The sequence below is a fragment of the Symphalangus syndactylus genome, chromosome 24 (assembly GCF_028878055.3).
Source record: "Symphalangus syndactylus isolate Jambi chromosome 24, NHGRI_mSymSyn1-v2.1_pri, whole genome shotgun sequence".
Lineage (NCBI taxonomy): Eukaryota > Metazoa > Chordata > Mammalia > Primates > Hylobatidae > Symphalangus > Symphalangus syndactylus.
In genome coordinates this window covers 34,037,817-34,054,594 of record NC_072446.2, presented here as the reverse complement: position 1 = coordinate 34,054,594, position 16,778 = coordinate 34,037,817, and the positions used below count along the sequence as shown (strand labels likewise).

At 38.9% G+C, this 16,778-nt stretch overlaps 1 protein-coding gene across 8 annotated transcripts in view; it reads left to right on the top strand.

Moving 5' to 3' along the window:
* Positions 1–16,778, top strand: part of RALGAPB (Ral GTPase activating protein non-catalytic subunit beta) — a 102,935-nt gene that overhangs the window by 25,794 nt on the left and 60,363 nt on the right. For all 8 annotated transcript variants that reach the window (XM_063634242.1, XM_063634240.1, XM_063634241.1 and 5 more), the window contains exons 5-6: positions 1,005–1,191; positions 11,260–11,391. In XM_063634242.1, coding sequence (XP_063490312.1) covers positions 1,005–1,191; positions 11,260–11,391 — 319 coding nt within the window. The remainder of the gene's footprint in view (positions 1–1,004; positions 1,192–11,259; positions 11,392–16,778) is intronic.

The window sequence follows — 16,778 nt, the reverse complement described above, 5'->3', positions numbered from 1 at the left end:
ATGCAGTGTTCAGGGAAATATCTAAAAGGAAGCATGAAATTTCAGTGTGGGAAGGAATGCGATGATAGTAATACTCTGTCTAGTATTGACAATAGCTGGACAGTCATTGATTCATCACCTCTCTGCTACTTACTCCCCATGCCAGGGATCTCAACAGCATGAGGCAGACAATTCATCCTCCTCTTGGGCTCTTTGTTGTTGAAACTTTGGTTTTGCTCATTTGAAACACACATTCTTAAAACTTTTCCTGTGAGTCCCAACTTTGCCTTCTGGAGCTATGCAGTGTAAAGACCACTGCTGTTTTTCCACCTGGTTCCAGGGCTTAGAACAGGGGAACAGCCCCATTTTCATGGTTAAGGCTCTGTCCTTCCTAGCACCAGTCCTTTTGCTCCATTATTTGTCTCTCTGTCTCTCTTCCTTGAAGGGTGGCTTTCAAATACTTGGAGCATTGTGTGGCAAAGTTTGGAGGTAAAAAGACATGGGTATTGTGATTCCTTCACTTACTGGCTGCATGAAGTTGGAGAAGTTACTTAAACTTTCTGAATCTAAGTTTTCTCATCTTCAAAATGGGTATAATTAGCAGTTGGTATTAGGTATTACAGATACCTATCCTGCAGAATTAATGTGAGGATTATATGAGGTCATTTGTATGAACTATTTGGCATAGAAACTGACTCATAGTAGTCAGTAATCATAGGCAGTCATCCTTTTCCTTCTCCCCTGTGTCCCTCTGTCCCCCTTGCTGGAGGATTAAGGCCTTCAATAAGAATTGAACAGGGCAACTTGAAATCTTTCAAAGTAAAAATTTTTTGATGTGTCTGTGATTTTGGGTACAGGAACTCCTAAGAATTGCTTCTCATTTTTACTATTAAATAATTATTTGAAAGTCAAAACTTAATATTGCACTTATTTTAATTTTTTGACCAGTTCTCCCAAATCAGTGTCCTAAAGAGTCTGCTTTAAAAATAAGTTTGCCAAAGATGTGTTTTCTTTTCGTTGGTAAGGTGGCATTGCTGAGAATCTAGCAGAGAAGTTGATTGGTGTTCTCTTTGAGGTGTGGTTACTAGCTTGTACTCGGTGCTTCCCAACACCTCCTTATTGGAAAACAGCCAAGGAGATGGTGGCTAACTGGAGGCATCACCCAGCAGTGGTGGAGCAGTGGAGCAAGGTCATTTGTGCGCTCACTTCCAGGTAGGTTATTGTCATTGCCTTGCCTTCCTTCACCTGTCTGACCTTAGGCAGCTTTCTGGCATTCATGGAATACATTATAACAAAGGCTGGGTCTGTTATTACTGTACTTTAGATACAGAATTGAGCCACTTTTTAAACATAGATATAACAGTTTGGCTAGTGCCTGTTAAAAACCTTTCAGAATAATCAAGTATTCTTGAGAAACAGATAAATTTTATACCCTACTTCCCCCTCAAAAAAATCCACTTATTTTGATCATTAAAATATGCGGCCAGGCGCGGTGGCTCACGCTTGTAATCCCAGCACTTTGGGAGGCCGAGGCGGGCGGATCACGAGGTCAGGAGATCGAGACCACAGTGAAACCCCGTCTCTACTAAAAATACAAAAAATTAGCCGGGCGTGGTGGCGGGCGCCTGTAGTCCCAGCTACTCGGAGAGGCTGAGGCAGGAGAATGGCGTGAACCTGGGAGGCGGAGCTTGCAGTGAGCCGAGACTGCGCCACTGCACTCCAGCCTGGGCGACAGAGCGAGACTCCGTCTCAAAAAAAAAAAAAAAATATGCATAATCATTATTTTAAAGAAACAAACCATAGAAAGGTATAATAGAAAAGTTCTTCTGAAATCCTACCATGTATATTTATATATAATTTTACAGGAATGGGACCATACTATACATGCTACTTTATAACCAAAGTAGGCAGTTTTTTTATAATAATAATTTTACCTTTTTTGCCATTTATATATAATACCATCACTGTTTTATAAGTACACTCTTAGGTTCATTTTTTTCAGACTTATTTTTTCATTTCAATCCTGATTTTAATATGCAAGCATACCTTGTTTTATTGCACTTCACTGTATTGAGCTTCACGGATACCATGTTTTTGTTTTTTTTTTTTTTGAAATTGAAGGGTTGTGGCAACCCTGCATCAAGCGAGTCTGTCGGTGCCATTTTTCCAACAGCATGTGCTCACTTTGTGCCTCCGTCATATGTTGGTAATTCTTGCATATTTCAAACTTTTACAGTTTTATCTGTTATGGTGACCTATGATCAGTGATCTTTAATATTACCATTGTAATTGTTTTAGAGTGCCACGTACTACACCTATATAAAATGGTGAACTTAATTGATCAATGTTGTTTGTGTTCTGACATCTCCACTGACCAGCTGTTTCCTGTCTCTTTCCCACTCTTGAGACACAATGATACTGAAATTAGGCCAATTAGTAACTCTATAGTGGCCTCAAAGTGTTCAAGTGAAAGGAATAGTTGGATGTCTCTCACTTTAAATCAAAAGCTAGAAATGATTAAGTTTAATTAGGAAGGTGTGTTGAAAGCCGAAATAGGCTGAAAGCTAGGCCTCTTGCACCAAATGGTTAGTCAAGGTGTGAATGCAAACGAAAAGTTCTTGAAGGAAATTAAACATGCTACACCACTGAACACAGGAATGCCAAGAAAGCAAAACAGGCTTATTTATGATATGGAAAAAGTTCGAGTGGTCTAGATAGGAGATCAAAGCAGTCACAACATTTTCTTAAGCCAAAGCGTGATCCCGAGCAAGGCCTGTCTTCAGTTCTATGAAGGCTGTGAGAGGTGAGGAAGCTGCAGAAGAAAGCTTAGGAACAGGCCGAGGTTGGTTCATGAGGTTTAAGGAAAGAAGCCATGTCTATAACGTGAAAGTGCAAGCTGAAGCAGCAAGTGTGATGGAGAAGCTGCAGCAAGTGATCCAGATGATCTAGCTAAGATCATTGACGAAGGTGGCTTCACTAAATAACAGATTTTCAGTGTGCATTAAACAGTCTTGTATTGGAACAAGACACCATCTAGGACTTCTATAGCTAGAGAGGAGAAGTAAGTCAGTGCCTGGTAAGCTGAAGCCAGTGCTCATTTACCATTTGGAATATCCTAGGGCCCTTAAGAATGATGTTAAGTTTGTGCTCGCCTTGGCAGCCCATATACTAAGAATGATGTTAAATTTATTCTGGCTGTGTGCAATGGCTCACACCTATAATCCCAGCACTTTGGGAGTATGAGGTGGGCAGATTAGTTGAGCCCAGGAGTTTGAGACCACCCTGGGCAACTTGGCAAAACCCCGTCTCTACAAAAAATAGCCAGGTGTGGTGGCTTGTGCCTGTAGAACCCGCCTCCCAGGTTCAAGTGATTCTTGTGCCTTAGCCTCCTGAGTAGCTGGGATTACAGAGGTGTGCCAGCATGTCCTGCTAGTTTTTGTATTTTTAGTAGAGGTGGGGGTTTCACCATGTTGGCCAGTCTGATCTCCAACTCCTAGTCTCAAAACAATCCACCCATCTCAGCCTCCCAAAGTGCTTGGATTACAGGCATGAGCCACTGTGCCCTGCCTGACATTCAAATCTTATTTAAGAAATACAGCTGACCATTGAACAACATGTATTTGAACTGTGTGGGTCCACTTACATGTAGATTTTTCTCAATTAAAAATAGTGGAAAATTTTTTTTGAGATTTGAGACAATTTGAAAAAATTTGCAAATAAACCCGTATAGCCTAGAAATATTGAAAAAATTAAGAAAAAATTAGATATGTCATAGGCATAAAATATATGTACATGCTAGTCTTGTATCATTTACTACCATAAAATATACACAAATATATTATACTAAATTAAAATTTATTAAAACTTACGCATACAAATGCTTATAGACTATACATGATACCATTTGCAGTAATGTAAACAATAGGTAAAGAAATGTAAACAAACATAAAAGCTGCAGCATTAAATCATAATTGCATAAAATTAACTGTGGTACATACTATACTACTGTAATAATTTTGTAGCCACTTCCTGTTGCTATTGCAACGAGCTCAGGTGTTGTGAATATTCACTTAAAACTCCATGTGACACTATCTCTGCTTGAGCAGTTAATCTCTCCAGTAAATAGTGTATCTCAGTAAAAAGTGATGTCTCAGTTTTCATTTATTTTTCGTCATATTTAATTTATAATACTGTAAACCTGGAATAAATAATACCATGGGACCCATAGGAAGTGCCACTAGTGGTGCTGGAAGTGCTCCCAAGAAGCAGAGAAAACTCATGACATTACAAGGAAAAGTTGAATTGCTTGATATGTTCTGTTGTTTGAGGTCTGCAGCTGTGGTCACCTGCCATTTCAGGCAGACAATTGACTTTGTAAACAGATGACATAAACTTATGGTATCAATAAACACAGTACAGTGCTGTAAATGTAAATGTGTTTTCTCTTTTATATGATTTTTTTTTTTTTTTTTTCAGACAGAGTCTCACTTTGTCACCTAGTCTGGAGTGCAGTGCTGCAATCTCAGCTCACTGCAACCTCTGCCTCACTGCAGCCTCTGCCTCCCATACTCAAGTGATTCTCGTGCCTCAGCCTCCCCAGTAGCTGGGATTACAGGTGTGAGCCACCATGCCCAGCTAATTTTTTAGTATTTTTAATAGAGTCAGGGATTCTCCACGTTGGCCAGGCTGGTCTCTAACTCCAGGCCTCATGTGAGCCGTCCTACCTCTGCCTTCCAAAGTGCTGGGATTACAGGCATGAGCCACTGTGCCTGGCCCTTTTTTATGATTTTTTTTAAAGAGGGGGGCTTGCTGTGTTGCCCAGGCTAGAGTGTAATGGCTATTCACAGGTGTGATCATAGTGCACTATACCCTTAACCTCCTGGGCTCAAGCTGTTTAGATTGGTGCAAAGGTAATTGCGGCTTTTGCCATTTTTTTTTTTTTTTAATTACTTTTGTACCAGCACAATATCTTCTGCTTCGAGCCTTCCACGTGTCTGGGACTATGGGTGTGCCGCTGCATCTGGTTTTCCTTATGATTTTCTTAATAACATTTTATTTAGCTTTCTTTATTGTAAGAATACCATATATAATAATACATACCAAATATGTGTTAGTTGTTTGTTATTGGTAAGGCTTCTGATTAGAAGTAGGCTATTAGTAGTTAAGTTTTGGGGGAGTCAAACATTATACATAGATTTTTCAACTGTATGAGGGGCCAGCACTTCTAGTCCCTGCATTGTTCAGGGGTCAACTATACGTTTTGTAAGGCTATAGCTGCCATATCAACATTAACAGGAGTTTGGAAGAAGTAGATTCCAACCCTAATGAATGACTATGAGGGGTTCAAAGCTTCAGTGGAAGAAGTCACTGCAGATGAGGTGGAGAAGTAGCAAGAGAACTACAAATTAGAAGTATAGCCCAAAGAGATGACTAATTGCTGCAATGTCATGATAAAACTAATGGTGAGGAGTCTTATGGATGAGCAAAGAGTTTCCTGAGGTGGAATCTACTCCTGGTATAGATGCCATGACATTGTTGAAATGACAGCAAAGTATTTAGAATATTACATAAGCTTAACTGGTAAAGTAATGGCAGAGTTTGAGAGGATTGACTCTGATTTTGAAAGAAGTTCTACTATGGGTAAAATGCTATGAAATGGCATTGCATGCCAGAGATAAATTTTTTGTGAAGAGTCAGTCCATGTGGCACACCTCATTGTTGTCTTATTTTTAAAAACTGCCGCAGCCACCCCTCACCATCCTGATCAGTCTACGGCCATCAATGAGGCAGTACCCTCCACCGGTGAAAAGATGACTCTAGATGACGCAAGCAAATGGAAAAACATTCCATGTTCATGGATTAGCAGAATCAATATCATTAAAATGGCCATACTGCCCATAGCAATCTACAGATTCAACACTATTCCTGTCAACACTATTCATATCAAACTACCAGTGCCATTTTTTCACATAACTAGGAAAAAACCTATTCTAAAATTCATGTTGCAACCAAAAAAGAGCTCTAATAGCCAAAGCAGATCCTAAGCAAAAAGAACAAAGCTGGAGGCATCACATTACCCACCTTGAAACTATACTACAGGGCTACAGTCACCAAAACAGCATGGTACTGGTACAAAAACAGATATATAAACTAATGGAACAGAATAGAGAACCCAGAAGTAAAGCTGCATAACTACAGCCATCTGATTTTTGACAGAGTCAATAAAAACAAGCAATGGGGAAAGGACTCTCTATTCAATAAATAGTGCAGGGATAGCTGGCTAACCATATGCAGAAGAATGAAACTGGACTCCTACCTTTCACCATATACAAAAATTAAGATGGATTAAAGATTTAAATGTAATACCTCAAACTATAAGAATACTAGAAGAAAACCTAGGAAACACTATTCTGGACATTTGCCTTGGGAAGGAATTTATGACTCAGTCTTCAAAAGTAATTGCAAGAAAAACAATCAACAAGTGGTACCTAATTAAACTAAAGAGTTTCTGCACAGTAAAAGAAACTATCAACAGAGTAAACGGAAAACTTAGAGAATGGGAGAAAATAATTCACAAATTATACATCTGACAGAGATCTAATATCCAGAATCTATAGGGAACTTAAAACAATTGAACAAGCAAAAAACAACCCCGTTAAAAAACAGGCAAAAGACATGAACAGACACTTATCAAAAGAAGACATAGGCCGGGCGCGGTGGCTCACGCTTGTAATCCCAGCACTTTGGGAGGCCGAGGCGGGCGGATCACGAGGTCAGGAGATCGAGACCACGGTGAAACCCCGTCTCTACTAAAAATACAAAAAAAATTAGCCGGGCGTGGTGGCGGGCGCCTGTAGTCCCAGCTACTCGGAGAGGCTGAGGCAGGAGAATGGCGTGAACCCAGGAGGCGGAGCTTGCAGTGAGCCGAGATTGCGCCACTGCACTCCAGCCTGGGTGACAGAGCCAGACTCCGTCTCAAAAAAAAAAAAAAAAAAAAAAAGACATACAAGTGGCCAAGAAACATATGAAAAAATGCTCCACATTACTAATCATCAAACAAATGCAAATCAAAACCACAATGAGATACCATCTCACACCAGGCAGAATGGGTATTATTAAAAAGTCAAAAAAACAGTAGATGCTGGCAAGACTGCAGGGAAAAGCGAATGCTTATACTTTGCTGGTGGGAATGTAAATTAGTTCCAGTTACTATGGAAAGCAGTTGGGAAATTTCTCAAAGAACTTAAAATGCAACTACCATTCAACCCAGCTATCCCATTGCTGGGTATATATCCAAAAGAAAACAAATTGTTGTACCAAAAAGACACATGCACTTTTATATATTGCAGCACAATTCACAATAGCAAAGACATGGAATCAGCCTAGATGCCCGTCAGTGGTAGACTGGGTAAAGAAAATATGCACCATGGAATACTATGCAGCCATGAAAAAGAATTAATTGTGTCCTGTGCAGCAACATGGATGTAGCTTGAAGCCATTATCCTAAGTGAATTAACACAGGAACAGAAAACCAAGTATCACGTGTTCTTACTTATAAGTGGGAGCTAAACATTGGACATAAAACTCATGGACATAAAGATAACAACATTAGAAACTGAGGACTGCTGGTGGGGGAAGAGGAGCAGTGTTGAAAAGCCCAGATGATGGGATCATTTGTACCTCAAGCCTCAGCATCATGCAGTATACCTAGATAACCTGCACATGTACCTCCTGAATCTAAAATTAAAGTTGGAAAATTTTAAAAAGGGAAAGGATTATGACTTGCTGAAGGCACAGATAATTATTAGCATCTTTCAGCAGTTAAATATTAATATTTTTAAATTAAGGATGTGCATTGATTTTTAAAGATATAATCCTATTGCATACTTAATCGACCACAGTATAGTCCAAACATAACTTTTATATGCGTTGAGAAACCAAAAAAACGTGCATGGCTTGCTTTTTACAATGTTTGTTTTATTAGGGTAGTGTGAAACTGAACCTGCAAGATCTCCAAGTTATACCTGTATAACTCTAGATACAGATAAGGGTTCTTTAAAAAATATAATACCCTTATCACACCTAAAAAAGTTGACAATTCTTTAATATCAGTTAGCCAGTCAGTGTTCAAATTTCCAGGTACAGTTGGCCCTCTGTGGGTTCTGTATCCATGGACACAGCCAGTCAGAGATCAAAAATATTTGGCAAAAAATTTCACAAAATTCCAAAGAGTAAAAATTGAATTTGCCTTCTACTGAGTACTGCATCGAATCTGTGCAAATGAAGGGATGTGTATGCATTGTATTAGGTATTATAAGTAATCTTGAGACGATTTAAAGTATATAGGAAGATGTGTGTAGGTTATATGCAAATACTAAATTATTTTATGTAAGGGGACTTGAGCATCCGTGGATTTTGGCATCTAAGGGGTTTCCTGCATCAATCCCCCATAATTTTGAAGGACAACTTTATAGGTTTCTGCTTTTTTCTTTCTTTTTTTTTGACAGGGTTTCTTACTCTGTCATCCAGGCTGGAATGCAGTGGTGCAATCACAGCTTACTGCAGCCTTAATCTCCTAGGCTCAAGTGATCCTCCTGCCTCAGCCACCTGAGTAGCTGGGACTGCAGGCGTGCACCACCATGCTTGGCTAATTTTTATATTTTTGGTCAAGATGGAGTTCCTCCATGTTGTCCAGGCTGGCCTTGAACTCCTGGGCTCAAACAGTCCTCCTGCCTTGGCCTCCCGAAGTTCTGGTATTACAGGCCTGAGCCACCACGCCTGGCCTAGGTTTCTGCTTTACTTTTCTTTGCAATTTTTTTGTTGAAGAAACTGTTGTCTTACAGAGTGTTTCACATTCTGGATTTGTCCACATTGTTAATTACCATATTCCTCTGCCCCGCTATATTTCCTATAAACTGGTAGTTAGATCTAGAGACTTGATCTCATTCAGGTTTGATAGGGGGCAAAGAGAGAGGGTGACAGGAACAAAAACTTCATAGGTGGTGTTATGTATCAGAAGGTAGACTTCTCTTTTTCTGAGTTAATGTTTACATCTTTATTATTATTTAAACTAAAAAATGAAGCTTTGGAATATTTTGTTGATTCTGGTATATCACAGAGAATGTGAATATTATGAATCTAGCCATGAGCGGTGGCTCACACCTATAATCCCAGCACTTTGGGAGGCTGAGGCAGGATGATTGCTTTAAAAAAAATTACGAATCTGTTTTTAAGTAATGCTTTTATCTTGATTATAATAACAGTACATGCTTATAATAGAAAATTTGGAAAATGTAGGGACAGATACCTAACATTCAGAGCCAAACCATGTTAATATTTTAATGTATTTTTTCCATTTAGTTCCCTTTTTAAAAATGCCAGTTTGAAATTATTCTATATAATATTACCTGCTTTTTTCATTTGATGTCTGATTCTTGTCACTTTAGTTACACAAACTTTTTCTCATTAAATAGCTGTTGAGATCATATTTTTAATGGTTTTGTAGTTTTCCATTATATAATTGGAATTATAATTCATTTAATAATTTCCTTGTTATTGTTGTTGTTATTTTTGTTTTTTTGAGGCGGGGTCTTGCTTTGTTGCCCAGGCTGGAGTGCAGTGGTATGATCAGGACTCATAGCAGCCTCAACCTCCCCAGGCTCAAGCAATCTTCTCACCTCAGCCTCCTGTGGCAGCTGGGAGCTACAGGTTCATGCCACCATGCCCAGCTAATTTTTGTATTTTTTGTAAAGATGAGGTTTTGCATATCACCCAGGCAGGCAGGCCTCAAGCTCCTGGACTCAAGTGATCCACTAGACTTGGCCTCCCAGAGTGCTGGGATTGGATTGCAGGCGTGAGCCACTATGCCAGCGTTGTTTTTTTGTTTTTGTTTTTTTCTTTTTTTTTGAGATATGGTCTTGCTCTGTTGCCCAGGGTGGAGTGCAGTGGCGCAGTCATGGCTCATTTTAGCCTCGAACTCCTGACCTCAAGCAGTCCTCCCATCTTCCCCCGCTGTTTTGATATTTATGTTGTTCCCATTGTTTTATTTTAAAAATATTGGTGATATGAATGCTTTATACGTAGTCTTTATATGTATTCTGATTATATTCTCTCTAGATAGAGAATAATTGAGTTAAAGGGCTTTGAATAAGTTTTAATACATTTAGAATATTACTATTAAGTAATTGAGTTGTTGAGTTATTTTTATGGTATGTCATAAATTCTAAACTTCATGTAAAACTATTATAACTTAGTTATATTGCAGAAATTTGCAGTGAGGTGAATCTTTTAAAAAATTTAAATATTGTATGATTATATAATTATATAAGTATAATTACATATATAGCTATAATTTATAAGTAATATGTAATGTATATATGTGACACATATTACATATAAACATATAAATGTCACAGAAAGACATTTAAAAACTCAGATCACTGACAGCTGAAAAACACAAACTATAACTACAAAATGGGAAGAAATGATAAAAAATGATTAACATTCCTAATGTATAAAAAGGTCATAAAGAATAATTCAGAATCACTGATGCACAAGTAGAAAAATTAGGCTAGTCAAACCAGAAAGAGAAGAGATGCAAAGAAAAACTTTAAGAATCAGTTTACAACAGAATAAATGTCCCACAGAGCACACGAATGGGGCTGGAAGAGGGACAAGTAAAAAGTGATGAAGCGGAACTGAAGAGAATTGCTAAATAAAAGACAGGGACAGCAGGAAGTAACAGTATTTTAATAATAATTATTTTAAGTTATTTAAGATACTTAATACTTAAATAAGTATCTTAAATTTAAAACACTCTTTTTTTGGTATACTTGTTTATTTTACCCAAAAACTCGTGTATCTTGTAAAGAGGATGCTGATAATAACATGTGTATTACATATAAAATATATACACCAGCATATACTCTCTTCTTCCCAGCTTCTTTCCATTAGAAATCATCTTGAAAGTCTCCAATTTGTTTTCAATGTAAAACTTTTTTTCATGAACGCATAATAGTTGTACATATTTGTGATGATGTTTTGATATATATGTATAATGTATAGTGATTGATCAGAGTAATTGGCATATCTATCATCCCAAACATAAAAAAACCAGAAATCCTCTTTCAGTTTGTCTGTTTTATAAATGCGGGTTTCCATATGTCTTGTTCACTTATGCGAGGTACACGTTTCATCTGTTTTCTCTGTCTTGTTTCTATGCTTGAGTGTATTTTTCAATCTGTTAAGAAATGGACTCAGTGGTGTGCATTTATTTTCTAGATTGCTACGCTTTACATATGGTCCTTCATTTCCTCCATTTAAAGTTCCCGATGAAGATGCCAGTCTGATCCCTCCAGAAATGGATAATGAGTGTGTTGCACAGACATGGTTTCGCTTTTTACACATGTTAAGGTATTGTTATTTTATTATTTAATGTGCCATTTACCTAGTAAGTATCTTAGGGCAGGAACCATGCTGTAAGTCTCTCGTTTGAATTCAGAATGTGGACACTAAGCACCATTCATCAAATGGAACCCAGCTGGACAACAAGCACATTTCTGTCCTGTGCCTCCTGCTCTCCCCATCCCAGCAGGGTTAGGCTGTCCTCAGCCGCTCTTGGTTTACACTCTCTAGGAACGTGTTCCCTGTGGTAGATGCCGCACTTGTTCTCTTGCCTGTTACTGCAGCCTGGCTGATGATCTTTCTCTTGGGATTTTGTCACATTCTGTGGGGACTGGAGGTTGCCTTGCTTCTCTCTGTGCCCAGCACTGACTGGTCAATCTGCCTCTCAGAGCCCTCCTCCAATAGCCTGTTTAAAGTTTCAGTGGGAGATACACCCTAAAATTTCGCAGAGGGGTATACTGCTACTTCCTGCTGTCCCTGTCTTTTATATAGTAATTCTCTTCAGTTCAGCTTCATCACTTTTTACTTGTCCCTCTTCCAGCCCCATCTGTGTGCTCTGTGGAACATTTATTCTGTTGTAAACTGATTCTTAAATTTTTTCCTTGCATATCTTCTCTTTCTGGTTTGACTAGCCTAATTTTTCTATTTTGTGTATCAGTGATTCTGAATTACTCTTTATGACCTTTTTGTAAGTTAGGTATGTTAATCATTTTTTATCATTTCTTCCCATTTTGTAGTTACAGTTTGTGTTTTTCAGCTGTCAGTGATCTTAGTTTTTAAATGTCTTTCTGTGATCATTTTCTATTTCCTTTGTGTTCTTTGATCAGATAGTCACCTATGATTTCTTCCAGTGTTGTTTCCTTTGTAATATTAAGTTCTTTTATATACCTCAGGATCTGTCTTTATATATATATAAACACACACGCACATACATACACACACACATACACAGACACACACACGCATGTAATTTGCAGAGATGGGGTCTTCCTACGTTGCCCAGCCAGTCTCAAACTCCTGGACTTAAGCAATCCACCCACTTCAGCTTCCCAAAGTGCTAGGATTACAGGCATCAAGCCACCGTGCCCAGCCTGAAATTTGTCTTTAGTTCACATATTACTGCATTAATTTCTTCATTTTGTTTTTATATCAGATTCACACTCTAATTTTAACTTTATAATATTTACTGATATTTAGTAGGTCTAATGTCTTTTTCTCTTTTTCCTTCTCTTAGAATATTTATCTCTTCTTGCCTGTTTAACATTTCAGATCAATTTTTAGAACCAATTTTTCAAGTTACAAAACATAAGCAAACAGAAGGAAAAACCTCAGCAAAACCTTTTGGGGTTTGGATTGTGTATTAATTAGGGTAAGGAATATGTTCTGCTTTAGCAAATGAACCTGAAAATCTTTTATGAAAGTCTGGAGTCAGGACTGGCTCTGCTCACATAGTCGTTCAGGGACCCAGCTGGCAGAGGCTCTTTCATCTTCGACAGATGACTCCATTAGGGCCTCAATGTTATAAGCAGGAGTCTCGTATCTGGCTAGCAGATGGGGAACAGAGAGCAAGGAAAATTTTGTGGGAGGGTTTTATGTGTCAGGCCTTGAAGTAATATAAATCACTGTTACTCATATTCCATTAGCCACAACTTAGACACACACCACACTTAATTGCAAGAGAACAGAGAAGAAAAGAGAAAGTGGTGAACAGCTAGCCAGACTCTGCCAAAGATGAGAATTGTATTAAGCCTGTATTTATATTTAGGAAACACTGATATCTGATATTGAGTCTGCCTTTCTAAGAGCATGTCTTTTTCTTTTTTTAGAATTTTGCATGTCTTCTTGGAATGTTTTACAGTTTTCTTCACAAAGATTTTTAATATTTTCTTTACCATTGTTTCTAGGTATTTGTTGCTGATGTTTTGAAAAGCTAACTCTTTTCTGCTATTCTGTCTTCTAGATGGTTGTTACTGCTGTAAAGAACATTTCTTACTGCATGTTATTTTGTATATTATATATAGCATTTAAAAGAGTTCTGAATATTTCACTGATTCTTCTGAGATATGGGCAAATATCTGCAAATAAGAAGTGTCTCTTTTCTAATAATTCGTACTTGTTTTAGTGACTAATTAAAAGTACTTTGGATGCAGTAAGACTTGGACCTGAGTTAAATTCTGCTAGTTTTTTCTTTGTGAACTTGAGCAATTTATTCTCTCTGTGCCTCAGTTTCTTTTTAGTCTACATAATGGAAATAATGATACTACCATCTTGCTATAAGTATTGAAGAAGAAAAAGCATGTAAAACGGTATGATGCCTAGTGCATGGTAGGTGCTTGAAAGTTGCTATTATTACAATTATTTCTGTATATTATTTTACTGCATCCATCAGAAGTAGAACACTGTTGAATTAAAGTGATACTGTTTTGGCACCTTTTTTGGTCTGATTTTCATCGGAATGCCTCTAATATATGGAATTTTGAGTAGGATGTTGGTTGTTGATATTAGATGTTCTTTTTTATGCTCCTGGTTTCCTAAGTAGTTAAAAATTTTATTAATTTTTTTTTTTTTTTTTTTTTTGAGATGGAGTCTCGCTCTGTCACCCAGGCTGGAGTGCAGTGGTGCAATCTCTGCTCACTGCAAGTTCCGCCTCCCGGGTTCACCCCATTCTCCTGCCTTAGCCTCCTGAGTAGCTGAGACTACAGGCGCCCGCCACCATGCCCGGCTAATTTTTTGTATTTTTTAGTAGAGACGGGGTTTCACTGTGTTAGCCAGGATGGTCTTGATCTCCTGACCTCGTGATCTACCTGCCTTGGCCTCTCAAAGTGCTAGGATTACAGGCTTGAGCCACCTCGCCCGGCCAGCAATTAAAAATTTTTAAAAATATAGGCCGGGCACGGTGGCTCACGCCTATAATAATAGCACTTTTGGAGGCCAACGCGAGTGGATCACCTAAGCTTAGGAGTTCGAGACCAGCCTGGGCAACATGGTGAAACCCCATCTCTACTAAAAATACAAAAAACAGGCTGGGCATGGTGGCTCACACCTGTAATCCCAACACTTTGGGAGGCTGAGGTGGGCGGATCCCTTGAGGTCAGGAGTTCGAGACCAGCCTGGCCAACATGGTGAAACCCTGTCTCTACTAAAAATACAAAAATTAGCCGGGTGTGGTGGCACATGCCTGTAATCCCAGCTACTTGGGAGGCTGAGGCAGGAGAATTGCTTGAACCAGGAAGCAGAGATTGCACTCTAGCCCGGGCGACAGAGTGAGACTCCATCTCAAAAAAAAAAAAAAAAAAAAATGCGAAAAACAAATTAGCTGAGTATAGTGGTGCACCTGTAATCCTAGCTACTCAGGAGGCTGAAGCACAAGAATTGCTTGAACCCAGGAGGCAGAGTTGCAGTGAGCCAAGATCATACCACTGCACTCTAGCCTGGACAACAGAGCAAGACTGTCTCAAAAAAAAAAAAAAATTAAAATATAAATAAAATAAAGAATAGTATCGAATTGTTTCAAATAATATTTTTGGATCCATTTAAGCAATTAAGTGGTTTTTCTTTTTTTTTTTTTTTTTTTTTTTTTTTTTTTTTTTTTTGTGACAGGAGTCTCGCTCTGTCTCCCAGGCTGGAGTGCAGTGGCGCAGTCTCGGCTCACTGCAAGCTCCGCCTCCCGGGTTCACGCCATTCTCCTGCCTCAGCCTCTCCTAGTAGCTGGGACTACAGGCGCCCGCCACCACGCCCGGCTAATTTTTTTTTTTTGTATTTTTAGTAGAGACGGGGTTTCACCGTGGTCTCGATCTCCTGACCTCGTGATCCGCCTGCCTCGGCCTCCCAAAGTGCTGGGATTACAAGCGTGAGCCACTGCGCCCGGCCGTGGTTTTTCTTCTTTCATCTGTTGGTGTGAAATATTAATTTCCCAATGTTGAACCATCTGTCATTCCTGAAAGAAAATTTTGCTTGGTTATGGAATGCTTTTCTTTTAATGTTTTTCTGAATTGTCTGTAGTTCTATCTTTTGATGAATTGGATAGGAAAACTTTCTCTCGTTTTTTATGGTCTGTTGTGTCAAAGTTTTATGTTCTTAAGAGTTTGAAATAAATGAACAGTAAAACTCTAGTCCTTGAATCTTTTTTAGAGGTAGTTCTTAGATAATCTTTGTTCTTGAGCTGACTGGTACTTTAGTCAGAGTTATTCTGGATTGCAAAAAGAGGAGCCGACTTAAGCAAATGCAGGTGAGAAAAAGAGATTATGTGAAGATAGAGCAGTCTTACTAGGCTCCATGTAGCAGCGAACAACCCTTTCTCATGCTGGGGAGGGATGAAGGCAGCCTCAGGACAAGCCACTCTGTCATTTGTTTCTCTTTGCTTTTTTGATTCTCTTGTGCATGCACATTGTTCTCTTTCTCTAGCAGGCTTCCTCCTGGGTCCCTGTTTCCTCCTGCCTTTGAGAGGGGGACATGCAGTCTCTTGATAACTGCCCAGTGGTGTAAATAGCTGTGATACTGTTTGACTTCAGTGTTTGTCCTTTCAGTTCACGGGGGCTTTCCCTTTGCTTAGTTCCTCCAAAGGGAAAATTGGATCAAATTATCTTCGTTAATTAGGTCTCTGGCAGACATCTGGATACCTCCTTTAGGACAGTTTTACCTCCTTTCTTAAACGAGCTGCGAGTGGGTAGAAGGCAGGTCATGAGGATTTTTTATGATTGTGATTATTTGTGATTGTTGGCAGATTTCCTAGGATGAAGATTGAATATGATGGGGAGATAGGCATCAACATTTTGTCTTGTATGTTAGTGATTTATCTTTTTCCAGGAAAACCAAAAAATATTTTTCATTTTTGTTTCCATACTGTTCTCAAATGCTTGTCTTTGGACTTGTGTATGCCCACCTGCCCTTTAGGCCCCATCTGGAGATCGTTTCAGTAAATTTAGGTGGAATCTGGATTTTTTAACAGGTTCCTCAAATGTGTCAGGTACACGGGGCATTGGGAACTGCAGGAATGCAGTTTCTTTTAGTTTTTTGTATCCTTTGTTACCCATTCTTATTTCAAGTTTTACTTACTTTCTTGAATCTGTTCTCTAAATATTTGGGAGCCAATAAAATCATTCCTGGTTTACCTCTGGAGAAGCTGGTATGAATCTTTCTCTCTCCAGTTTTTGATTTGCAATAGACATGAATTTAGCCAAGCTCTGCGGGACTTAGGTGTAGTTCCATTTCAGCTTTACTCCTTGTTCTTCTAATTTCTGAATAGTTGAACTACAGCCCCCAGCAGGCACTGCTGCTGGAGACGAATCTCCCCTCCTCTGTCTTACTTGATGGACTAGTACAGTTCTATGGAAACAGTGTGCTACCACTGGAAGCCCATTTTTCTTACATGCACACGCATTCTCCTTTCCCCAATT